Below are 25,672 nucleotides of genomic sequence, written 5' to 3' on the forward strand. Positions count from 1 at the left end.
AACTTCAGCCTCATACCTATGCAACAGAGCTTTTTTCTTAGTTCTTATTCATTTGTATACGCCCAGCACCTACAAATGTACCTGCAACATTACAGTATTCAGTAAATCTTTTTTAAATTAAAAAATTCAGTGCTGGGGGCTGGCGTTGTGGCTCAGCGGTAGAGTGCTCGCCTAGCACATACGAGGCCCTGGGTTCGATCCTTAACACCACATAAAAATAAATAAATAAATAAACAAAATAAAGGTATTATGTCCAACTATAACTAAAAAATAAAATTAAAAAAAATAAATTCAGTGTTGGGCATGTAGGTCCATGGTAGAGAGCTTGCCTAGTAAGTGCAAGCCCCTATATTGTATCCCCAGTACCATTTAAGTGGGGAAAAAGAAACATTCAAGAGATGTGACTGTTAAGACAAAATGTAGCAGTAGCTGGAGGAGAATGGGAGAATGTGAAGGGAAGCCCCCCCCCTTTTAAAGGTAGCATTAATTTGAGCATATGTAAATGGAGTATGGGAAAAGTTGCACATGCATTCATTCAAATAAATAAAATATCTGAGTACTTTCCATGGGCCAGAGAATTTTCCAGGCATTATAATCAAGAAGAATGGAATTATTGATAATTTAAGTTCTTTGAGAAGACAGGAGAATAAAGGTGAGAATGACTTTAAATATTAATAAAGATAGGTCCTTCACCATTAAGAGTTACAAAGAAGTCTTGGTGTATATAGATGAAGATAATTTTACCCTGAACCATTTCATTCTTTGCTATGCAATTTCATGACCAAGTATAGAAATATATTCTAGGATAAAAACATTTTTTGGCATATTGAAGTATAACTTAGATATTTCTTATCTGAATTTAATGCAAAGCAATAACCCCAGATAAGAATATCATGTACCTGAAGCAGTGTTTTCTTTTTCTAATGCACTCACTCTTCTTTAACTAGTATTTTGTATCTTCTCCTCCTCAAATGCAACTTCTCATCCTCAGTTAATGACCTTATTTCCTAGAAGTGAGAAGAAAACATCTGTTGCCTCCTACCACCATAGCATTACAAATAAACTTTTTACTTGTTTTACTTGTTATTCCCTCTGCCTGAAGTACTGTATTCCCAAATAACCTGCATTGCTTATTCATGTCTCTTCTCTAATATAATCTTAACAGAGTGATCTTCTCAATTACTTGTATGATAAAATTGTGATCACATTCACAACTTTTTCCACATTTTATCTTCTTTTATTCCCTATGATATACTACATATTACTTGTTCATTTTTTAAATTGTATGACTCCACTAATATATGCTCCCTAAAAGCAGGAATTTTATTAGTACTATATGCCTTAATTCACAGAACAGTATTTGGCACATAGTAAACATTCAGATAAATAGTTGTTGGGTAAATGAATGAATATTTTTTCTGTATATGTGAATACTATATATCTCCCTCCTTAGTTTTAAGGCAGAAAAATTGATTTCTAATATTAGTTAACTTATTAGAAAAGTTGCCTTGTTAGAAAATAAAGGTACAGAATCATTTGTTCAGAAAACATTTATTGAGTCCCTATGGTATACAAGGAGGATGTAATGGTAAACAAGGTAATTTATCCAAGAGAGTTTCTTTGGGAAGAACAAGCTAAAAGATTTTAAAGTGTAATTTCCAAAAAGCATTTCCAAATGTTTCGTAGTGGATCACAAATCTATGTCTTTATAATCTCCTTGAATTGCATTTAAAAGATATGTCATGAATAATTTAATTTAGCCCTTCCATTTTATAGAGTTGATAAATTGAGCTCCAGAAAGTATAGGGAACTCTCCCAATGATCCTCCCAATTAGTGATAAGGATAAAGATCCAGGTCTGGCATCCCAATTTGCCAGCCAGTGACTTTTCCATGTGCTTTACTATCTTCTATTTCAAATCCACAATAAATTCCTATTTAAAAATAGATGGGCCAGGTGTGGTAGCACATGCCTGTAATCTCAGCTGCAGGGAGTGGGGGTTGCTGAGGTAGGAGGATTGTTAGTTCAAGCCAGCTTCAGTAAAGTGAGGTGCTAAGCAGCAACTCAATCTCTAAATAAAATAAAATACAAAAAAAAAAAAAATAGGGCTGGGATGTGGCTCAGTGGTCAGTGCCCCTGAGTTCAATCCCTAGTACCAAAAAACAAAAAAGTAGATAACTTGAGAGGTTAAATTCATTACTTCAATAGAACATTTGCAGCAGATTTAAAAGTTTACTTTAATCAATAAAATCTGTAGTTCTTTTTTTATCATTTAAAGATATTTGTGTTTTTAAACATGTGATTAAGTTGGGAGAATTATCCATTTTTCTTAAAAATTTGTTGCAGAGAAACCCTTTCTACTCAGTTGGATCTAGCAGAAACAAAAGCTGAGTCTGAGCAATTGGCGCGAGGACTTCTGGAAGAACAGTATTTTGAATTGACCCAAGAAAGCAAGAAAGCTGCTTCAAGAAATAGACAAGAGATCACAGATAAAGATCACGCTGTTAGTCGGGTAAGTGTGATAGGTAAAGTATTTGTAGATTAAAATTGATGTAAATCAAAATAGGTTACATATAAAGCATTAAAGGAAATGTGTGTGTATGCATAGTTACATTTTATACATAATGATTATTTTATACTCATGTATAAGATTATTCAATCCAAAACAGTACTGGGCTTTTTTTTTTTTTTTTCCTAACTATAAAACTTATAGGTTTATTTGTAATACATTAAAACTGATTTTATGAGGCAGAATTCTTTGAAGTTCAGAGAAATCAACTTGGGATGAAAAATTCTTTGTGGATAGTATATGAATCCATTATAAGAAAATCAGTATTATAATTACCTATTCCTGAGTTTTATATATAGTCTTTATAGAATCATGGGACTAAAGTAGGAATTAAAAAGATTTTTCTTGTTTTGAAGTCGTCTACATGTGCTCTGGTTTAAGCAGTCCTGGGTTCAAATCCTGACTTTACCCCCAAGAAGTTATGTGATCTTAGCAAGTTGCTTTAATTTCTCTAAGCTTTAGTTTCCCTATGTATAAAAAGAAATAATACCCATTCTATATGATTTTATGAGGATTAAATGAATGATCAATAAATAAATACATTACTTAAATATTATCAATCAATATTTATTGTCATTTTCATCATCATTATTCAGATGAAGAAACTGAGGCCCAGAAAGCTAATTACTTACCTAAGATCACATAGTAGATTAATGGTAGAGCTAGAACTGTACAAAGATTTCCTGATTTCCAGTCTAGTTCTCTTTCTATTATGCTTTTTTCCTTTTATTTCTATATATGCATATACTGAAATAATTTTTGGAAACTAATACCTAGAATTTATTTATGTCCACATATCTTTTTTTTTTATTTTTTTTATTGGTTATTCAAAACATTACAAAGATTGCAGAATCACATCGGTTACACATCCACTTTTTTACATAATACCATAATAGTAACTGTTGTATTCTGCTACCTTTCCTAAGATATATGTCCACATATCTTAAACTGGAAACTAGGTTTTTTCTGTAGTTTGTGATGTCTGACCTGTCCTCATCTATGGAAAATGTAAAATATTATCTTTAAGTAAGGTTTTAGCTTTAAATATAAGAGGAGCAAAGAGTCTGAGCAGTTGACTCGAGGACTTCTGGAAGAACAGTATTTTGAATTGACCCAAGAAAGCAAGAAAGCTGCTTCAAGAAATAAACAAGAGATTATAGATAAAGATCACACTGTTAGCTTAAATCTTTGTATGTTTTGTTTAGCTTGAAGAAACGAACAGCATGCTAACCAAAGATATTGAATTATTAAGAAAAGATAATGAAGAGCTAACTGATAAAATGAGGAAGGCAGAGGAAGGTATGTAGGATTTTTTTTTTAATCATAATATTAAATTCAGTGACTACCTGTTTATGTTATCTATTTGGTTTTTGAAATATGTTTTCATATATTAAATAACTTCGACAGCCCTGAGAATTCTCTTAATGAATTTATAGGAAATTATCATATAATGCATAGTAATTTGAATAATTGAGGACAATGTTAATTTGAAATGCAGAAATTAAATTATTTAATGCTATACAATAACATTTTGTGTAATTTGCTGGCAGATTATAAATTGAAGAAGGAGGAGGAGATCAATAATCTTAAGGCTACTTTTGAGAAGAATATCAATACAGAACGAACCCTTAAAACACAGGTATACATGTTTTCAACCTTTTCTATGGGTTTGTATTTGAGTATCATATTTTGGGGAAGTTAATAATTACTCCTTATATGCTTTTTCTTAAAACTACAGTAATAAGGTTCAAATTTTTTATTTGAAAAATAATGTAATTCTCTTCCCACTAAATATAGATGACCTATTTGGGAAATAGAACTTTAATTTTAAAAGCTAGTTTGTCTAGCAGTTTGTTTAGTTAGAATGTGTTTAAACTGTATTGAAGACCTGTTGTTAATAATAGGAAAACATGAAGAGAAGACACAGTATTGAAAACAAGAGAGAAGATGTGGGAATAAAAAATAAACTGTAGGAGTGCATGTATAATTTTGCTTTGAATTTAATGATGTCTCTAGATAAGATTTTTGTCCATTAAAACTACATCTTATGGCTGGGGTTGTGGCTTAGAGGTAGAGTGCTCACCTAGCATTGCCCGAGGCACTGAGTTCCATCCTCATCGACACATAAAAATAAAAATATAAGATATTGTGTCCACCTATAACTAAAAAATAAAGATTTTTTTAAAAAACACATCTTATTATTTTAGTTATCCAATAATTCAAATTCTTCATAACCTATTAAGTATTTCATTTGATTTTTTATAATTAAATTTTTTTCTCCTTTTAATTAAATAATCATAGAGTCCCCTTAACACTAATATGCTTTCTCTCTCTTCAGTGCTTCATGTTGCAACTAAAGGAATGTTTCAGAAATGCATTTAATAGATTTTGAAAATCCTTCACTACAAAATTTCATACCAATTCTTACCTTTATACCATGAAAAAAATAATGAAGGAGGGGGCTGGGGCTGGGGCTGGGGCTGGGGCTCAGCGGTAGAGCGCTCGCCTAGCACATGTGTGGCCCTGGGTTCGATCCTCAGCACCACATATAAATAAATAAAAATAAACATATTTTAAAAAATGGAAATCTGAAACTAGATAGAATTTTTAAAAATTCACAAAAAAAGTCATGAAGGAAAAGATTAACATTTATGTAAAATTTCAAGTGTCTGTGGAGCTCAGTTATCTTTTTGACAGAGTTAAACAAGACATAACTCCTCAGTTGTCAAGAATGTAGGGAAAATTCATTCATATACTATTTGAGGAATTAAAATATAAGAATAATTTAATAGACTAAAGCATTATTATGCATAAATCTTTCACCCAGTGTTTCACATTTAAGAATTTATTCTACTTAAATGCTTAAAAGAAATAAATTTTTAAACTATTTTTAGAACTGGGTGTGGTGGCACAACCCTGTAATCCCAGCGGCTCAAGAGACTCAGGAAGGAGGATTGTGAGTTCAAAGCCAGCATTAGCAAACCTGAAGCACTAAGCAACCCAATGAGACCCTGTCTCTAAATAAAATACAAAAAAAAAGGGCTGGGGATGTGGCTCAGTGAGTTCAATCCTTGGTGCCCTCCCACCCGCCCCCTGCAGAAAAATTTAGTTGTAGATGGACACAATATCTTTATTTATTTATTTATTTTTGTGGTGCTGAGTATTGAACCCAATACCTTGTGCTTGGCAAGCACTCTACCACTGAGCTATCACCCCAGCCCTAAAAGAAATATATTTTAAAAATGCTTAAAAGAAATAAATTTTAAAAGTAATTACTGCCTTTTTTTTTTTTTTTTTTGGTATTGGAAATGAATCCAAGTGCGCTTTAACCACTAAACCTCATCCCACACTTTTTTGTGTGTGTTTAGACAGAATCACTGAGTTACTTAGGGCCTCAATAAGTTGTTGAGGCTGGCTTTGAACTCTTGAACCTCCTGCCTCAGCCTCCCACCCCACTGCTATTACAGGCATGCGCCACCACACTCGGTCACTGTATCATTTTTTAATAGTGAAAATATAAAAATAACACAACATGTATTCAATGTAGTATTGATAAATCATGAAATATTCATACAATAGAATGTGAGAGAGCCATTAAAAATGAAAGAATGGATCTTGATAGTACCTGAGGCTGAAGCAAAAGGCCTTCAAGTTTGAGGCCAGTCTGGGCAACTTACCAAAGTCCTGTCTCAAAATAAGAAATTTTAGGTAAAATGGGAGTTCATATCCCACTTGAATCAAAGTGTGAAATATGATATATCAAGAACTATGTAATGTTTTGAACAACCAACAATAAAAATTAATTTTTAAAAAAAATAAGAAATTTTAGCAAAGGGACTGGGGATGTAGCTCAGTAGTAGAGTTTTTTAACCTAGAGTGTATGAGGCTCTTCCTGAAGTAGATTTGTGTGAAATGGTATGAGAAAATAGTATTTTCCATGATATAGGATATAGCATTAAACTTAAATTGTGTTGTAGCACAAAATGTGTAATGTGATTCCAGTTTTTAAATTTAAATATGTAGTTTGTTTTTATATTTAGGAAGCATAGAAGATGATATACTTCTAGCAAATTGAAAGAAAAGTAAAGGAAACTTTGTTGATCTTTGAGGGATGTGGTATTACACAGGTTTTTAACTTTCTTAATATGTTTCTGTATTTGATTTTTTTGATAAATACAAAATGCATATTATGAGTTCCATAAGTAAGCTTTTGCTGCATTAAGTTACTCAGGAGCTCCTCATATCTAATCTATAAAGAAATTATGGTACATAGCACTTTTTTTTTCTTCCCATTTTTATTTGTTTGTTTGTTTATTTATTTGCAGTTGCGGATGGACAGAATACCTTTATTTTACTTGTTTATTTTTTATGTGGTGCTGAGGATTGAACCCAGTGCCTCAAGCATGGTAGGCAAGTGTTCTGCCTCTGAGCTACAGCCCCAGCCTGATAGCATTCTTTTCTTACTGGAAAAATATTTTTTTAAAACAGTATTGCAGAATAAATATACCATGCATAACATGTTTTATAGTTTATGTAATTTAATTTTACTATCTCAATTTGAATGTACTTTTTTTCTTTCTTGCAAAAGGAATTAACCTGAACTATGTTTACATGACATTTTACTTTGAAAAGAGCCTTATGGGCTGGGGATGTGGCTCAAGCGGTAGCGCGCTCGCCTGGCATGCATGCAGCCCGGGTTCGATCCTCAGCACCACATACAAAGATGTTGTGTCAGCCAAGAACTGAAAAATAAAAATATTAAAAAAAAAAAAAGAAAAGAAAGAGCCTTATGATAATTACCTAGTCAGATGCCTTTTCCCTGTTTTCCTACTTGTCCAAAGGGGGGAAAAATTATCTTGGGCCTTTTTGCCTATGTATTGTTTCCTGTGCTTAGCACCATCTCTGGCTTTTCTCCTTTATATCATTTCCCCTTTACTTATTCAACTCCCATTTTCTTTAAGAAACATGTAGAGCTGAGGTTGTGGCTTAGCAGTAGAGTGCTTGCCTAGCACATGTGAGGCCCTAGGTTCGTTCCTCAGCACCACATAAAAATAACTAAAAAATAAAGGTATTGTGTCCAACTACAACTAAAAAATAAATATTTAAAAAAAAAGAAGAAGAAATATATGTAGGGCTGGGGCTGTAGCTCAGTGGCAGAGTGCTTGCCTAGCATGTGTGAGGCACTGGGTTCAATCCTTAGCACTGCATAAAAATAAACAAATAAAATAAAGGCATGCTGTCCATACACAAACAAGAAAAAAAGAAAAGAATGAAAGAAGGCTGGGGTTGTGGCTCAGTGGTAGAGTGCTCGCCTAGCACGTGTGAGGCCCTGGGTTCAATCCTCAGCATGACATAAAAATAAATAAATAAAGTAAAGGTATTGTGTATAAATAAAAAATAAACATTAAAAAAAAACAGAAAGAAACATGTGGACACATTTGTAGGTATTCCAGGAAACATCCTGACTTCTCAAAGTCTCAGTTAGATACTGTTCCCATAGTACCTTTGCATGCCTCTTTGTTCTCATTTATTCTATGACTGTATTGCTTATATGTCTAGCTCTTCCACCAGACTAGGATGCCTTTCGTATATAACTGTATTCCTATATTTATATCTAGTGTCTAATAAAGTACCTGCAACATAATAAGTAATGCATAATTATTGAACAATGTATTGATTTTTGCAAGACTATCTGGTTCTTACATTGGAATAGTGAGATAAGTCATTATTAGTGGTTTGTGCTACCAGTTACCATATTCCAGGCTTCATTAGGTTGTTCTAATTTTCAGACCCACAAAAAATTCTGCTTCCTGATTAAAAAAAACAAACACATATTTTAGTGGAGATTTAAATTGAATGACTATAATATAGATCCTTATTAATAGTATTTTAATATTTTAATAGGCTGTTAACAAGTTGGCAGAAATAATGAATCGCAAAGATTTTAAAATTGATAGAAAGAAAGCTAATACTCAAGATTTGAGAAAGAAAGAGAAGGAAAATCGGAAGCTACAACTGGAACTCAACCAAGAAAGAGAGAAATTCAACCAGATGGTAGTGAAACATCAGAAGGAACTGAATGACATGCAAGCGGTAAGATTTGTGTGTGTACAAACAGGCACATGTAGGATTATTTTCATAAATTGTTATTACTGTACATATTTGTTACCTATCTTGTTGGATTTTCTTATATAAAAAAGTCCATATGTTAATATATACTTTCACAATTTTATCATTATTACTTCAATATAAATATTCATCTTGAAAAGCTAGAAAGCTGCCATATGGTTGTTAGTTAACTGTACCTTTTTTATCAATTAACAGCTGCTTTGTTTAAGAGGGGCTACTTTAAGAGATACAATCAAGGGTTTTCTTTCCTTGGTTTCAGACTGAAATTGGAATATGGCTGTTATAATATTGATTATAGTTGGGGTAGAGGTTTTAAAGTATTATAGCTTTTTTTCTAGTCAAGACTTACTTTTCTGAAATCTAAATATCAAGTTTAATTTTTTTATACTTCTGGCATGTTAATAACATAAAATTATAAACATGATCTCTGAGAAAAAAATACAGACTAAGATCTAAACTGACTCCATCATTTATGGTTCAACCATCTGGAGAAGTTTTGTGTTCATTTTGAACTAATTTGTATAGAGCCAGAAAAGCATTTCCTAATGCTTTAACATATTTTATTCCTTATGTTAAAAAAAAAAAAAAAACTTCAGAAATTCTTCTAAAAGCAAGGAGAAAAGCAGCTTATCCTAGTATTGCTTTACTGAGAAAAACATCAAAATATATGGTAGTAGCCATATTCAGTGACATGCTCAGAAGGCTGCGACAGAAGGGTCTTTTGAGCTCAGAAGTTAAGGGCCAGCCTGGGTAACATACATAACAAGACCCTGTCTCAAAAAGAATAAAATAAAATTTGTAGTAATAAATATTCATGGTTTATAGTAAGTTTTTTATATTAGCAGTTTAGATTACTTTTATTTATAATTAATTCTTAATGATGGAAATTACTTGACCTTGATATTATCTTGATATTTTTCAAAAATAGCAATTGGTAGAAGAATGTACACATAGGAATGAACTTCAGATGCAGTTGGCTAGCAAAGAGAGTGATATTGAACAGTTACGAGCTAAACTTTTGGATCTTTCGGATTCTACTAGTGTTGCTAGTTTTCCTAGTGCTGATGAAACCGATGGAAACCTTCCAGGTAAGAATAATTCTGTTATGCCATTCAGGTTTTTTTTTTTTTATCACTTTAGGTTTAACATAGAATTTTTTTTTAACCCATTTTGTTTTCTATCTCATTTTGTCCATGGATTTTTAAGAAGAAATTATTTCTGATAGCCAAGACCTATGCCAATTATATACTAGGTGCATTTTATAAAATACAGTCATAAGCAGTCTTAGGCTTAAAAAATTTTAGCTCTACCTGAGTAGAAACCTAAAAATTATACTTTTCTGACTAGCAGCTATTTGATGTTTTATATATTCTTGTGCTAAAACTAAGAACTGTACTTCATAATAAAAACCATAACAGCTATATATAGAAACCTACATAATGTAGTAGTATTAAACTTAAATATGACTTTGTTGAATTTTAAATTTGGAGAAATACATAAGAGGGATAGTAAAATGTAGTAAGGGATAGGGAACCAAATAAGGCAGAAGCGAGTGGCTAAGATTTCAAACTTTTTTGTCTTCTTTTTTTTCCCAATGACATCCAATTAAAAAATAAACACAACTTCATTATTGGCTTAATTATAGTAGAAATGAAGGGAATGGGTTGTAATATTAAAACATTTACGTGTGTGTGTGTGTGTGTGTGTGTGTGTGTGTGTGGTGTATATGCATGTGCACAAGTTCAGGGTTTTAGAAATTTGCTTTACCTAAACTTGAAAATAGACTTTAATTAGTGTATTTCCTGAGTGATTCATAAATAAGATGATTTTATAAAACAGCATAAATTATTATCAGGGTTCTATTGATAATACATTGCTTGTTTTTGAAAATTTCATAGAAGAAATTTGATGGACTGTTTAGAAAATTTTACTATTTTTCTTGATCCAGAAATTGGAACTCCAACTGGAAAGTTGAATTCAATTCCTACTTGCATATCATGTGATCCCTGCCCCATTCTTTGCTGGTTTTACTAGCCCAAAGTCTGATATCTGGAAAAGGAAGAGCAGGGGAAGAATATTTCCTGTTCTAATGGTCAAGGAATTCCTTCTGTTTTCCACTTTTTGCCTATCTGAAATCACCTACCTCTTGAGAAACACATTATAGGAGGATCACTTTAGGTTTAACAAGTACCTCCAGCTTCAGCTTTTTAAATATATTTCTAAAGTTAGTTTTAATCATCAGTAAAAACATGACTTTTAGAAGTTTTTGGCTACATTGTTTTAATTTTTGACCTGAAATTATAGTTTAATTCCCTCTTTGTTAACCCCAAGATATTTATGGGCTAAAGGGATTCTTAACTCTATTCAATGTCAGTTAGAAATATTGACTAGAACTTTTTCTCTCTTTTTTTTAATATTTATTTTTTAGATGTAGATGGACACAACACAATGCCCTTATTTTTATGTGTTGCTGAGGATCGAACCTGGGTCCCATCCATGCTACTCGAGTGCTCTACCACTGAGCCACAATCCCAGCCCCAGAACTTTTTCTTTATTCCTACCCATTTCTCTCTAACCTGGTTAATATTTTATGTGCACCTGAGTTTTCTCTGTCTTAGGTTAGACATTTCATTAAACAAATTGAATTGAAAGATGTATTGATGGGACCTCCAAAGAAGGTGATGAGTTTTATTCTCCATCCTGGCATATTGAGAAGGCTAAATTCAAAGGCAGATTTGGGCTAGGAATCCATATAGATTTCAGAATCCAAATTAATTTAGGAGTCAGTTAGCAAAGAGAATTTAAATATTTCTACTGTCTTTATTCTGTTTATTACTTAGAATATTAATGTATTTTCAGGGATTTTGTTTTCAAGTTTTTTAATTCCAGACAAAAGTACTGCTAGCATTTCTCCTTTGTTATAAAACAAGCCAGTTAGGTAATTTTTTCCCCATCACTGTGGTGGTTTTCGTTTTGTTTTGTTTTGTTAAATTGTAGTTGGACATAATACTTTATTTATTTTTGTGTGGCGCTGAGGATCAAACTTAGCACCTCACACATGCTAGGTGAGTGCTCTACCACTGAGTCACAACCCCAGCCCTTTCCCTGTCACTGTGTTCTTAATGTTGAAACTTTACAAAGATTCGACAATCTTGAACCTCAGTTTTCATATTAGAAGTAGAAATGAATGATTTGACTTTGTGAGTAGTTTGGTAAATGAACTAATACTATGTCTTTTATGATTTCTCTAAGATTTAATATTCAATATAAAGATTCTAATTTAATTATCTTCTACATCGAAGAATCAGCCTCTTGTAGATTTGTTCAGTGGACATCTTGACACTAACTACATGAAGTCTCTCCTTGGGCTGGGATACAACTCAGTTGGTAGAGTGCTTGCCTTACATGAACAAAGTCATGGATTCAATCCCTAGCACCCCCACCCCCAAAAAATCTTCTAAGTTTCTCAATTCCAAAAATCGTAGGGGAAAAAAATAGTATGCCTTCTCTGACTTATAACTGAAGATACTTACATTCTCTTAATTCTTTTTTATGTCTCATTCTCCTCTTGATTCTGTGACAGGTTGTGACGTAGCACACTGTATAAATGTAAAGATTACCCATAAAGTTATAGTTAGCCTTTTGCCTAAATGACAAAAATTTTTATGTGATAACAGTCTCTACTTTCTCCTCTTTTCTCTTTCCTTCTTTTGGAACCATTGACCTAGTTACCTAAAGAAAAGGTAGTAGATGAAATGCAAAAACACTTGGCATCAGTACACCATTAATATTCTTTATGTCTTAGGAATTATGTGCATCATTCTCTTTTTAATACATCTTGATCTCAGTCTTTGGAACCTTAGATTGGTGGATTGCTTGGTGTGCTTCCAAGTATTTGAATATATGAAAGTCTCTGAATTCATTGCATCTGAATTCTTGAACATTAGTTATTTTCATTTTCTTTTTTATATTTTGTATATAATTAAAATATTTTAGAATGTTTCTCTGCCTCTCTTTTTTAAATAGTATGTGGTTTATCCCAGTAATCACTTTGGTAGTCTTCAGAGGTTAGCTTTGATGTTTAAATTGACTATATTATATATTGATTTGCATATAATTATGATCTCTTATTTGAATAAAAGAATCAATTGCTGATTTTGCAATAATAAATATCTAATTTTTTGTAAGTTAAAATTGTTCAACAAATACACTGTATAAAACCTGGAGCCAGGTTGTTTTGTACTTCTATAGCAAAATGTTGATGCTAATCTACACTTAAAAGTTCTCAGTGTTGGGCTGGGAATGTAGCTCAGTGGTAGAGTGGCATGTACAAGGCCCTGGGTTGCATTCATAGCACTGCAGTAAAAAGAATAATAAGTTCTCAGCATGAGTTTCTTTCACTTATCTGGAGAAACAAAATTCTATGTTTGTTATGTAAAAGATAGAGTTTATAGCATTTTACTTTCAGATTGCCACTTAGGTTATACTGAGTCTTGATTTAGAGGAGGTCTTTATATATAAAAACTAGTAAATATGTTAATCTGCATCTAAGGAGTAAGAAAGGAAACAAGAAGCTAGTATATATCACTGAGCTTAGTTCAATTCCTGACCCACACCTTAATCCAGAAAAGCATAAATGTTTTGGGCATTGATTTTCTTAGAGAAGTTTTTGCAGGAGGTGGAATATTTAGGAATACACAATTTTGTATAAAGGTCAAAATTTATGGGCCTTTATTTTCAGTAAAGAATAATGTGTTAATCAGCTTTATTTGTATCATCAAATATTAACACTACTTTTCATTCGAACTACTGTGTTACTGTTCAACTTAATGTTTTCCAAACCATATTTTAAGACAAAAACTGCAATTTTTGCACTATTAGTGGAAAAACTTCCTAGCAACATTTTTTTTCCTTTTGTAAGGTAAAGTATTTATGAATGATCAATATATGACCAGCAGCCTTCTACACTTTATTTAATATAAAACTGCCTGTTTGGTTGTTAAATTGTAACCAATATTTACGGAGTATGTCTTTAATTGCTAATTTAGATAAAAATCAGAATAGCAAAATAATCAACAAATTTGTCAAGCACCTTCTTTGTGTGTTAGGGATCCTAAAACATAAAACAAGTTTTAGGGTCCCTGCTCTTACAAAACTTATGAAGAAATTACACAAGGAAACAAAATAATTATTGATAAATAGAAGCAATTTCAGAAAAAAGTTGCATAAGAGAATTTAAGTGTTTTGAACCTCAGTTTTCTTATTTTTTCCTATAATAACTATAATTTATATGAAAGATTAACAAACAAAATTTGGAGACATTAATTATGTGGTAAAAAGTGGGAACAGGAGGAACATTACCATTATTCAATGAACTGCAAGGGTTTGTTTGGGGTCACAAACTAGCATTGTGCTGCAGAAACATAAGCTCAGAAATTAGCCTGGGTTTGAACTCAGTAAATGTCATCTGTTATTATTCCAAGACTGAGCTTTACGGCTTTTAAGTTGTATTATAGAGGGACAATACATGGTCCCATTAGGATCATGGTTTGAGCCATAATACAATCAATTACATTATAGCATCATACTTTAAAATTGGTTGCCTTTTTGTTTTTTCATGTTTTGAATATGACAGATAAGAAAATACTTAATGTTTATTTAAATAGTAATTTCTAATGGAATCATCTTTATCCCCCAGTTATTTCTGATAAACATCAGTTTTATTTAAATAGCAATAATTATCATATAAAAGGCCTTGATTGAAATAGAGAATTTATGGTACACAGAAACTAATATAAATATTAGCAGTTGATCAGTTTAATTGTGTTCTTTTTCTGTTTATTAAGTTTGTGAACTTAAAAGGCTCACACCTAGTTTGAACTTGCTTGTAGAATTTGGACAATTGAATTAAAATTGTTGTGAATATTTTGCCAGAAAGTTTATCAGAAAATTGCACTGAGAAAACAAATAAAATGCTTATCTCTTATTCTTTATATCTAGTTGATTCTGCCTGCATTCCTTATTTATTTATCTTCTATTCTTGTCTTCTGTGAGTAATAGGACACTTCTGTACTTTTGCTTGCTCTTTCTTGTGTAAATCATGGCTCTGATTTGTTCCACTTGCTGCATAGTTTTTTCTTTTTTTGTTTTTCTTTTTGCTAAGTATTTTTATATGAATGTTAAGTGATTTAAAGTGTTCTATATTATGTCCCATTTAAGCTGCAATCCATTCCAGTTTTGCCTGGCTCTTACAGATACTGTTACTTCATACTTTTTTAATTGAGTACTAAATGTCCATTTGATGAGAAAAGTGGCTTGGATTTTTTTTCTGCAATATTTGTATGGCCATTAAAGTTGATTTGTGTGACTGAAGCATGAAGAGCGAATTATAGCATTATTCATTTAGCCATTTTCAGTTGCCTGTTGCTGCATGCTATAGGACAACTTAAAATAGTTTTTCCTTCACTTACAATTTAACACTGACTGCTATATAATATGCTTTTTCTCTTAGAATCAAGAATTGAAGGTTGGCTTTCTGTACCAAATAGAGGAAATATCAAAAGATATGGCTGGAAGAAACAGGTAATATATACCTACTTTTTTTTTAATTGATATTTTGTAATATGTTGGAAGCATGAAACTTATGTTAACTGCTCTGTTATTAACACTGGTTTTAGATTAATACAAAATAGTCTAGACATAAATGGCAAATGTTACAATTATCACTTTAAAACAAGCTAATGTTACTCTTATAATTCTTCTCCCTTTTTCTGATTGCAGTATGTTGTGGTAAGCAGCAAAAAAATTTTGTTCTATAATGATGAACAAGATAAGGAACAATCCAATCCATCTATGGTATTGGACATAGAGTAAGTTGACTTTGATTGAATTTTAAGTTACTTGAGTATTAACATATGAAATTTATTTTTAGACTTGTTTTGCATTTTATGTTATTTAAACAATGTTATCTACTTTTGTTTTTGTTTTTTGTTTTCTTACACTTATTTATTTGTTTGTTTGTTTGTTTGTTTTTATGGTGCTGAGGATTGAACCCAGTGCCTCACACGTGCAAGGCAAGTGCTCTACCACTGAGCCACAACCCCAGTCCCTCTACTTTTGTTTTTAATAGACTTAAATTTATTCACTTTGTATGAAATCTTTGGCACAATATGAGAAGGAAAATTTTGTGTACTTAATTCATGTACTTGAAAGACAAATTTTTTATTTCAAGCATTTGGTAGTTTTGAGTTCAGAGTATCTTTAAAACGTATGGAATTCTTTGATCACTACTAAGAGGGATTATTAACATACCTGTTGTGGTTTTTTTAGTAATATATCAGAGAAACCTGTCTAGTATAGAGTTTTTATTTTCCTAGCGTTCATTCTATAGAAACAATAGTATGTTATAAAGATAATTAAGTTCCATATTTAAGGAGCTCAGAGACTGGTACTAGAAAAGGTAGAACATGTAACACAACATAAATTCAAAGTGAAATAATAGGTGCTATTCAAGAGAAATGTAAATTTAAATGAATTATTTCTGTTTCTTCAGAATTAAATATTTGTGAATCTGATCATGGTTAGGATGTAAGTAGAACTGAGCAAGTACTAAAAATTACTGATACATGTTTTCATTTCTCATGGGTAAATAAGATAGGAATAGAATCCTGGGTTATAGAATAGATCTGTATTTAACTTTCTAAAAATCTAAAATATTTCTCAAAAATGATTTTTTTGTTTTATATCTACTTACAAGGTATACATTTTGTTGCTCCATGTCACATTTGACGGTGTCAGACTTCTTTTTTGTGGCCAACTATTCTAGTGGATATGGAGCTACCTCATTATTTTTTGAATTTTGGTACTGGGAATTGAATCCAGGGCAATAAACCAAGGAGCCACATCCCTATCCCTTTTTTATATTTTATTTAGAGATAGGGTCTCACTAAGTTGCCCTGGGGACTTGCTGTGTTGCTCGCGCTGGCTTTGAACTCAAGATCCTCCTGCCTCAGCCTCCTGAGCTGCTAGATTACAGGCCTGGCTCATTGTTATAATTTGCATTTTCTTTGTAACTAATGACATCAAAAATCTTTTTGTGTGTTATCTTTTTTGAATGTTTATTTAAGAAATAAGTTCTCACTGTGTCACCCAGGGTGACCCTGAATTCCTGGGCTGACAATGATCCTTCTGCCTCAGCCTCCCAAGTAGCTAGGACCATAAGCAGGCATCACCATTCCTGGCTTGATGGCCATTTTTTTAATCTTTTCTGAACTGTAAGTCTTTTGCCCAGTTTTTGATTGGGCTGCTTATCCTTTTGAGATTGGTTTATTGTATATATGTAAATAAATATTATTCTGAATATATATACATGTATTTAGAATAAGAACCCTGTGTTAGAAATATGTTATGCAGGTATTTCCCAGTCTGTGGCTTACCCATCCATTTTCTTTTCTTTATTTTTAAGTTTTCTTTTTATCTTTATTGTTTTGTTTGCTTATTTTTATGTGGTGCTGAGGACCGAACCCAGTACCTCACATGTGCGAGGTAAGCACTCTACCACTGAGCTACAAAGCAGCCCCCCCATCCATTTTCTTAATGGTATCTTTTTTTAGGGGGACGGGGGACTAGAGATTGAACTCAGGGGTCACTTGGCCACTGAGCCACATTCCCAGTAGAGGCAGGGTCTCACCGATTTGCTTAGCACCTCGCTTTTGCTGAGGCTGGCTTTGAACTCTCATCTCCATCCTCCTACCTCAGCCTCCCAAGCGACTGGGATTACAGGCATGTGCCATCACACCCAGCCTAATGGTGTCTTTTAATAAAGATCAATGTGTCAGCTTTTAAAATGGTTAGTGCCTTTTATATCCTGTTCAAGAAATTTTTGCCTGCCCAGAGGCAAGGTATTTTCCTGTTTTTGTTTTTTTTTTCTAGAAGCTTTACTGTTCCACATTTTATGTTTAAGTTATGTATTTAAGTTTATAATTAATTTCTGTGTTTGGTAAAAAGCAATGGTTGAAGCCAGGGATTTTTTTATTCCCCCCACATGGGTATCTGGTTGTTTCAGCACTTTTATTTTTTTCTTTAAAGCTAAGTCTGAGCTAGATACATTTTTATATATTGACCTTGAATTCTCTAACCATGCTGTACTTAGATTTTATAAGTTCTTTTTTTAGTTTTAGATTTTTAAAAAATATTTTTAAAATCAATTTCACAGAGCTTTTCTATATAGGAAATCATGTTATTTCTAAATAATTAACTTCTTTCCTTGCAATCTACCTCCCTGTCTCATAGATTTATATAAAACACTACCAGAGTCAAAATAGAGAATAATTCCATCACAAGGATCCCTGTGAAGCCTTTTTTGATAACCTTAGACAGTTTTTTTCCTCTACCTACTTGGTCCCTGGCAACATTAATCTGATCTCCAACTCTATAATTTTGTCATTTTGAGGATATTATATAAATGAACTAAAATATTTTGCAATCAAGTATTTTGCACTGGGCTGGGGTTGTGGCTCAGCGGTAGAGCACTTGTCTAGCATGTGCAAGACCCTGGGTTCGATCCTCAGCACCACATAAAAATAAATAAATAAAATAAAGGTATTGTGTCCAACTATAACTAAAAAATAAAAGTTTTTTTTAAAAAAGTATTTTGCACTCACATTTTTTTCACTCAGCATAATTACCTTGAAAGAAATTGTACTTGTAACTAATGTTTCTTATGGTTATTGAGTTGTACAGGTGACCCTCTGGATTTTGCATCTGAGGATTCAACCAACCACAGATAAGAAATATTCAGGAAAAAATTTGTGTCTGTACTGAATACGTACAGATTTTTTTCTCGCCATTGTTCCCTAGACAATACAATGTATCAACTATCTACATACAATTTATATTGTATTAGGTTTTACAAGTCATCTAAACTGGCATGGTAACACATACCTGTAATCTCAGCAACTTGGGAAGCTGAGACAAGAGGATCACAATTCTAGGCCTGCCTGGACAACTTCTTGAGACCTGTGTCAAAATAAAATAAAAAGGGCTAGGTAGTTCAGTATTAGAGAGCCCCTGGGTTCAATCCCTGTGCTTCCCCTCCCCCCCCAAAAAAATTTAAAAAGTAGCCTAGAATTTATTTTAGATATATGGGAGGATGTGCATAGGTTTTATGCAAATACCCTTTTTATATAAGGGGACTGGGATTTTGATATTTGCAAATGGGTCTTTGAATCAATCCTAATGATACTGAGGAATGACTATATGCCATAATACAGATGCAGTTTTTTTAACCATTTATTTGTGTTGTATCCAGTTTGGAACTATTATGAATAAAGCAACTATGAATATTCACAAACAAGTTTTTGTATAGATAGAATTTGTCATTTCCCAGAATAAAGATCCAAAAGGGTAATCACTGGGTGATATGTTGAGTATATGTTTAGTTTGGTAAGAAGTTATTATATTCTTTTTCTGAGTAGTTCTGTGGTTTTACATTTACACCACTAATTGTATAAGGGATCCAATTTCTCTGCAGCATTTGATGTTGTTATTATTTTTGCTCTAAAATTTTTGATAGTGATATGCATTATAGGGTTTTTTGTTTGGTTTGGGGGGTTTTGGTGGAAAACTGGGAATTGAACCAACGGGTGTTCTACCACTGAGGTACACACCCAGCCCTTTTTATTTTTATTTTAAGACAGGGTCTTGCTAAATTGCTGGGTATTTGGGCTAGCTTTAACTTGCAGTCCTGCCCCAGCCTCCTGAATCTCTGAGATTATAGGGTGTGCTGCTGTACCTGGCTCATTGTAGTTTTAACAGTATATTTTCCTAATGACTAACAATGTTGAATATCTTTGCATTTGCTTATTTGCCACCTGGATGTTCTTTGCTGTAAATGAATTTTTAATAATGGTTTATATTTATTTTTATTTTAGTAAGCTGTTTCATGTTCGACCTGTAACTCAAGGAGATGTGTACAGAGCTGAAACTGAAGAAATTCCTAAAATATTCCAGGTAAAAATATGGATTTGTAAATTTTTTAAAAATATTTTGAGTTGTAAATGGACACAATAACTTTTTTTTCCATGTCTCACCATTTTATTTTATTTATTTTTAAATTCTAACTTGTTATATATGTCAGCAGCATGTATTACAATTCATATTACACACATAGAGCCCAATTTTTCATATCTCTTGTTGTATACAAAGTATATTCACACTATTCGTGTCTTCATACATGTACTTAGGATAATGATGTCCATCTCATTCTACCATCTTTCCTATCCCCAAGCCCCTTCTTTTCCTCTCCCACCCCTTTGCCCTATCTAGAGTTTGTCTAATCCTCCCATGCTCTGTGAATTCCCACTGTGAATCAGCTTTCTTAGAGCATTCAGCATTTGTTTTTTAGGGATTGGCCAACTTCACATAGCAATTATATTCTCCAACTCCAACCATTTACCTGCAAATGCCCTGATTTTATTCTCTTTTATTACTGAGTAATATTCCATTGTGTATATATGCCACATTTTTTAATCCATTCATCTGCTATAGGGCATCTTGGTTGGTTCCACAGTTTAGCTATTGTGAATTGTGCTGCTATAAACAGTGACGTGTCTTTGTCCCTGTAGTATGCTGTTTTTAAGTCCTTTGCGTATAGACCGGATAGCTGGGTCAAATGGGTGGGTCAAATTACCAGTTTTCCAAGGAATCTCCATACTGCTTTCCATATTGTCTGCACCGATTTGCAGTACCACCAGCAATGTATGAATGTGCCTTTTCCCTCACATCCTCACCAACATTTATTGTTGTTTGTCTTCATAATAGCTGCCATTCTGACTGGAGTGAGATGAAATCTTAGAGTAGTTTTGATTTGCATTTCTCTAATTGCTAGCAGTATTCAACATTTTTTCATATTTATTGTTTGATTTATTGATTGATTGTATATCATCTTCTGAGAAGTGTCTGTTCAGTTCCTTGGCCCATTTATTGATTGGATTGTTTGTTTGTTTGTTTGTTTTATTGATGTTAAGATTTTTGAGTTCTTCATATACCCTAGAGATTAGTGCTCTATCTGATGTGTGAGTGGTAAAAATTTGTTCCCAAATTGCAAGCTCTCTATTCACCTCACAGGTTGTTTCTTTTGCTGAAAAGAAGCTTTTTAGTTTGAATTCATCCCATTTATTGATTCTTGATTTTAATGCTTGCGCTGCAGGAGTCTTATTAAGGAAGTTGGGGCCTGACCCAACGTGAAGGAGATTAGGGCCTACTTTTTCTTCTGTTAGAAGCAGGGTCTCTGGTTTAATTCCTAGGTTTTATGTGGTGCTGAGGATTGAACCCAGTGCCTCACAATGTTCAGCAATTTCTCTATCACCAAGCCACAACCCCAGCCCTAAAATTATAATTTTTAAAAGGCTCTTTTTACCTAAGTACTGAGTGTTTTGTAAAATATGCCATTGCTTTTATACATGTGCAACTTTTATTTACAGATTAAGATTTTTTTTTCTCTTCCTTTCTCTATTCCTGAATGTAGATACTATATGCAAATGAAGGTGAATGTAGAAAAGATGTTGAGATGGAACCAGTACAGCAAGCTGAAAAAACTAATTTCCAAAATCACAAAGGCCATGAGTTCATTCCTACCCTCTACCACTTTCCTGCCAATTGTGAGGCCTGTGCCAAACCTCTCTGGCATGTTTTTAAGCCACCCCCTGCCCTAGAGTGTCGAAGATGCCATGTTAAGTGCCACAGAGATCATTTAGATAAGAAAGAAGACTTAATTTCTCCGTGTAAAGGTAAAGCATGATAATTATATTTTACAAATTTAGTCCCAATAAAATAACTTCTTTTACGTATAATGAGTTCTATATCGCATTGAAAAGGTAGGTTATGAGAAGTACTATTTTGACACCGATGGAAACATTGCAGGTATAATTTTACAGCTACAGACTTAGCTTTAAGTACATTTTTTTTTTCTTTTTAAAGAGGATCACCCCCTTGCCAGGCACAGTGGTACACCCTTGTAATCCCAGCAATTTGAGAGGCTAAGGCAGGAGGATCACAAATTGAAAGCCAGCCACAGATCTGGGGATGTGACTCAGTGGTTAGGCACTCCTGGGTTCAATTTCTTGTACAAAATAAAAACTATTAAGAAATTATCCTGTGGTGCACAGTGGTGCATGCATACAATCCCAGCAGTTTGGGAGGCTGAGTCAGGAAGATCACAAGTTCGAGGGCAGCCTATACAATTTACTGAGACCCTAACTAAAAAAAAATTAAATAAAGGGGGTGGGGATATAACTTAGTGGTAAAGCTCCTCTGGGTTCCATCCTCAGTACTGGGGAAAAAAAGAAAAGAAAAAAATCATCCTAAATTGGAGAGAAGAGTTATAGGGTGAGTTTCACTATATTTCTCTGTGAATTTTTACCTGTTGCTTACCTTCTTTTGTCTGGCTTTCTCTGCCTGGACCGGCATGCTGTATCATAGACAAAAATACCTTCCAGTTTAATCAGAGGGAACCTAAAGGGAAAACATAGAGTACAGACAGCTATTTTAAGATAAGAAACTTAAGTTCTATAAATATATTTATTTTACTTCTGCTTTTTACTTTATTTTTCTTACTTTATGACTGTTGACTACTAGCTTTGTTTGTTTTTAATTAAGTTCAGCCTTAATTAAATTTAAGAAAAAAGGAATATATTGTTCAAACTTAATTAAGCATAGTTGTTTTCTTTAAAACTATACAAACATGAAAAATTACACATTTGATAGATTTGGGGTTCTAATATTATATGGTTTTAATTGTGCTTATTTTTTTTAATATAGTAAGTTATGATGTAACATCAGCAAGAGATATGCTGCTGTTAGCATGTTCTCAGGATGAACAAAAAAAATGGGTTACTCATTTAGTAAAGAAGATCCCTAAAAATCCACCATCTGGTTTTGTTCGTGCCTCACCTCGAACACTTTCTACAAGATCCACTGCAAATCAGTCTTTCCGGAAAGTGGTCAAAAATACATCTGGAAAAACTAGGTAAGGATTAAAATGTTAACCTTTTTAACAGTGTGAAAATCTCTGTTAAAATCAGAAATCTCATTTTTTTCACTACAGAAGACATCATTTATAATTAGGTCTTTATAGACTCACAGTTACTCCATGATTCATTTTAAAAATTAATATTATTAATTAATGTGATATTTAGTTCTGTGTCAAATTTTATTGTCATAAGTTTTTTTTTATAATATTTATTTTTTAGTTGTACACAATACCTTTATTTTGTTTTGTTTTTATGTGGTGCTGAGGATCGAACCCAGGGCCTCACATGTGCTAGGCGAGTGCCCTACTGCTTGAGCCACAACCCCAGCCCTATCATAAGTTGATGTACAAAGCACATATTTATCCATTAATGTTTTTATACCTAGTAATTTATACCTTTTTTAATACAAATAAGGTTATATGAAACTTTCCTCATCTTCTTTAACTATGAAAATTAAAATTATTTGGTATTATTGATGAAGATGGTATTACAAATAAACTTTTCAGTTAAGTCCCTTTTTTTAAATTTTCAATGAAATGTTTTCAAAAATACCCAACCTGCTAGTTACAGTACATAATTAAATGTTTTCTATGGGAGAAATAAAGGAACTTTCACTAGGTCACACAGCCTATAGATTTGGAATCAGTTTTTGTCCTATTCTAAAGTATGTGTTCTTTCTCTGATACCAACTACCAACACCCCTTCGGATGTAATCACTAGATCAGAGGGCCATTAGAATATAGAAGATGATACCTAACTCTGATTTGTGTCTCTGCTTATGTTACCCACATCTTTCAAGCAAGTAAAATATCTCTCCTTCATTCTGTCCTGTCAGTAACCAGATCCTTGAAATGACTCATAGCATATTTCTTACATATTTCTCAGTCACATATAACTCTAGTTTATCACGTCACTCTTTAAGTAGAAGGCTATATCAACCATCTGGGTATAGCTGAGTGAAAAAATATGTTTAAAAAAGGGTAGAAGCAAAAAGGAGATAATTTTAAGTATGGTTTTCCTTTTCCCTATTTTTTGAGTTTTATGTAATTGTTAATTATTTTATATAAAGATAATTTGTATGTACCTCCCCCCTATTCCCCGAGTTGTTTTGAGTCAAATTCACAGGTTTGCACCTTATGAGCATGTTCTATACTCATGAACCACACCCCCAGCCCTCTAATTTTTGTATTTTTAAACTGAGTACATTTCTTAAATTACAGATTTTTTCCCCCCTTTTTTCCTCCAACAGTTAACCATGTGACCTACTGCCTTGTGGAATCATGTGGGATGCTACCTGATAAACCAGGCTTCTTTAACCATGCAGAGCAGACAGGCTGTTTCTTTGACACAAATATCACAGGCTTCAGGGTTAAGATTGCTGTTATTCTGTCCTTGCTTTGGCACAAAAGCACACTGAAAGGGTTTTTTTATTATTGCGGGTTTGCCTACAGGTAGATTAGATTAATTATTACTATGTAATGCAGATACAATTGGGGAAAGCTTAGCTAGATATATTTTTTTAAAAAGGTGCTGCCTTTTTGAATTTCTAAGAAAACGCCTGTCAGTTGTGATAGAATGCAGTTTTCCTCATATGAGTGAGAGGAAGGAATTTTCACTTTCAAGTGGAATGGCCATCACTATCAAGATCAGCTCATGGAAGGAGTAAAGAAAATATCTCAAAATGAGACAAACTGAAGTTTTTTGTTTTGTTTTGTTTTGTTTTGTTTTTTAAATGACTTTTAAGTTTTTGTGCTCTTGCAAGACTACAAAATTATTTTAAGAAAACAGTGACATTGCTTGAACTTCAGTGCCCTCACTGTAGAATTAAAAAGCCTTACTGTTGATTGCTTGTGATGGACTTGAAGGAGAAATTAAATATCTTACATTATGCTTTACAATACTGTATATGTTTCAGCAAGTTTGTAGATTGGGGAATGGGAAAGACAAAAAATTACACTTAATCTATGCATTTTTGCCAAGCCATATTATTTTACTACTAGAGACATTAGGAACTAACTGTACAAAAGAACCAAGTTTAAAAGCATTTTGTGGGGTACATCATTTCTGTAATTATATAATGTATTTCTTTGTGGTTTTAAGTGATAAAGACATTAAGTTAACAAACATATAAGAAATGTATGCACTGTTTGAAATGTAAATTATTCTTAGAACACTTTCAGTGGGAGTTGCATTGCCCTTTTAGTGCCTTAATTTGAGATAATTATTTTACTGCCATAAGTATAGAAATTTCAAAAAAAAACAACAGATTTTCAAAAAATTATGTGTGTCAGTGGGTTTTTCATTGATAATTGGTTTAATTTAAAATGTTTAGAGATTTGTTGGACTTTCATAAATTGAGTACAATCTTTGCGTCAAACTACCTGCTACAATAATGAATGACTTTATAAAACTATCTGCAGAAATTATTCAAGGTTGCACCAATGTAAAAAGAAAATTATGGCAATACATCCATGATGTTTTCCAGTTAACATAGGAATTACCGTATAAATACTGTTAAACTCTTGTCTAGTAACAAGAGTTGATTTGTATGGGCAGTATGATTTATTGTTTATTTTTTTAACCAAATACCTCCTCAGTAATTTATAATGGCTTTGCAGTAATGTGTATCAAATAAGAAGCACTGGAAAACTGATCGTCTCTAGGATGATATGCATGTTTCAAGTGGTATTGAAAGCCGCACTGATGGATATGTAATAATAAACATATCTGTTATTAATATGCTAATGACTCTGTGCTCATTTAATGAGAAATAAAAGTAATTTATGGAAGGATATTTTTAATGATGACTGCTATGGTCTTTTCTTGTAGCTGAAAATGAATAGAAAAGCACTGCGAATTAGTCCCTGATTGTATACAAATGTTCATTAAATGTGTATTTCTAAAAGATAATACCTGGTTTGGACTCTAAAACAAACAAGAGTGGC

At 32.8% G+C, this 25,672-nt stretch overlaps 1 protein-coding gene across 3 annotated transcripts in view; it reads left to right on the plus strand.

The window, feature by feature from the left end:
* The window catches only part of Rock1 (Rho associated coiled-coil containing protein kinase 1), a 144,104-nt gene extending 118,636 nt beyond the window's left edge, over window positions 1-25,468 (plus strand). For all 3 annotated transcript variants that reach the window (XM_076837385.2, XM_076837387.2, XM_076837388.2), the window contains exons 23-33: window positions 2,346-2,511; window positions 3,774-3,867; window positions 4,119-4,207; window positions 8,473-8,661; window positions 9,626-9,785; window positions 15,209-15,279; window positions 15,478-15,566; window positions 19,629-19,707; window positions 21,224-21,485; window positions 22,516-22,723; window positions 23,977-25,468. In XM_076837385.2, coding sequence (XP_076693500.2) covers window positions 2,346-2,511; window positions 3,774-3,867; window positions 4,119-4,207; window positions 8,473-8,661; window positions 9,626-9,785; window positions 15,209-15,279; window positions 15,478-15,566; window positions 19,629-19,707; window positions 21,224-21,485; window positions 22,516-22,723; window positions 23,977-23,980 — 1,411 coding nt within the window. In that variant the 3' untranslated portion in view covers window positions 23,981-25,468. The remainder of the gene's footprint in view (window positions 1-2,345; window positions 2,512-3,773; window positions 3,868-4,118; window positions 4,208-8,472; window positions 8,662-9,625; window positions 9,786-15,208; window positions 15,280-15,477; window positions 15,567-19,628; window positions 19,708-21,223; window positions 21,486-22,515; window positions 22,724-23,976) is intronic.
* Window positions 25,469-25,672: the final 204 nt, after the last annotated feature.

The sequence above is a fragment of the Callospermophilus lateralis genome, chromosome 17, assembly GCF_048772815.1.
Source record: "Callospermophilus lateralis isolate mCalLat2 chromosome 17, mCalLat2.hap1, whole genome shotgun sequence".
In the NCBI taxonomy this organism is placed as follows: Eukaryota; Metazoa; Chordata; class Mammalia; order Rodentia; family Sciuridae; genus Callospermophilus; species Callospermophilus lateralis.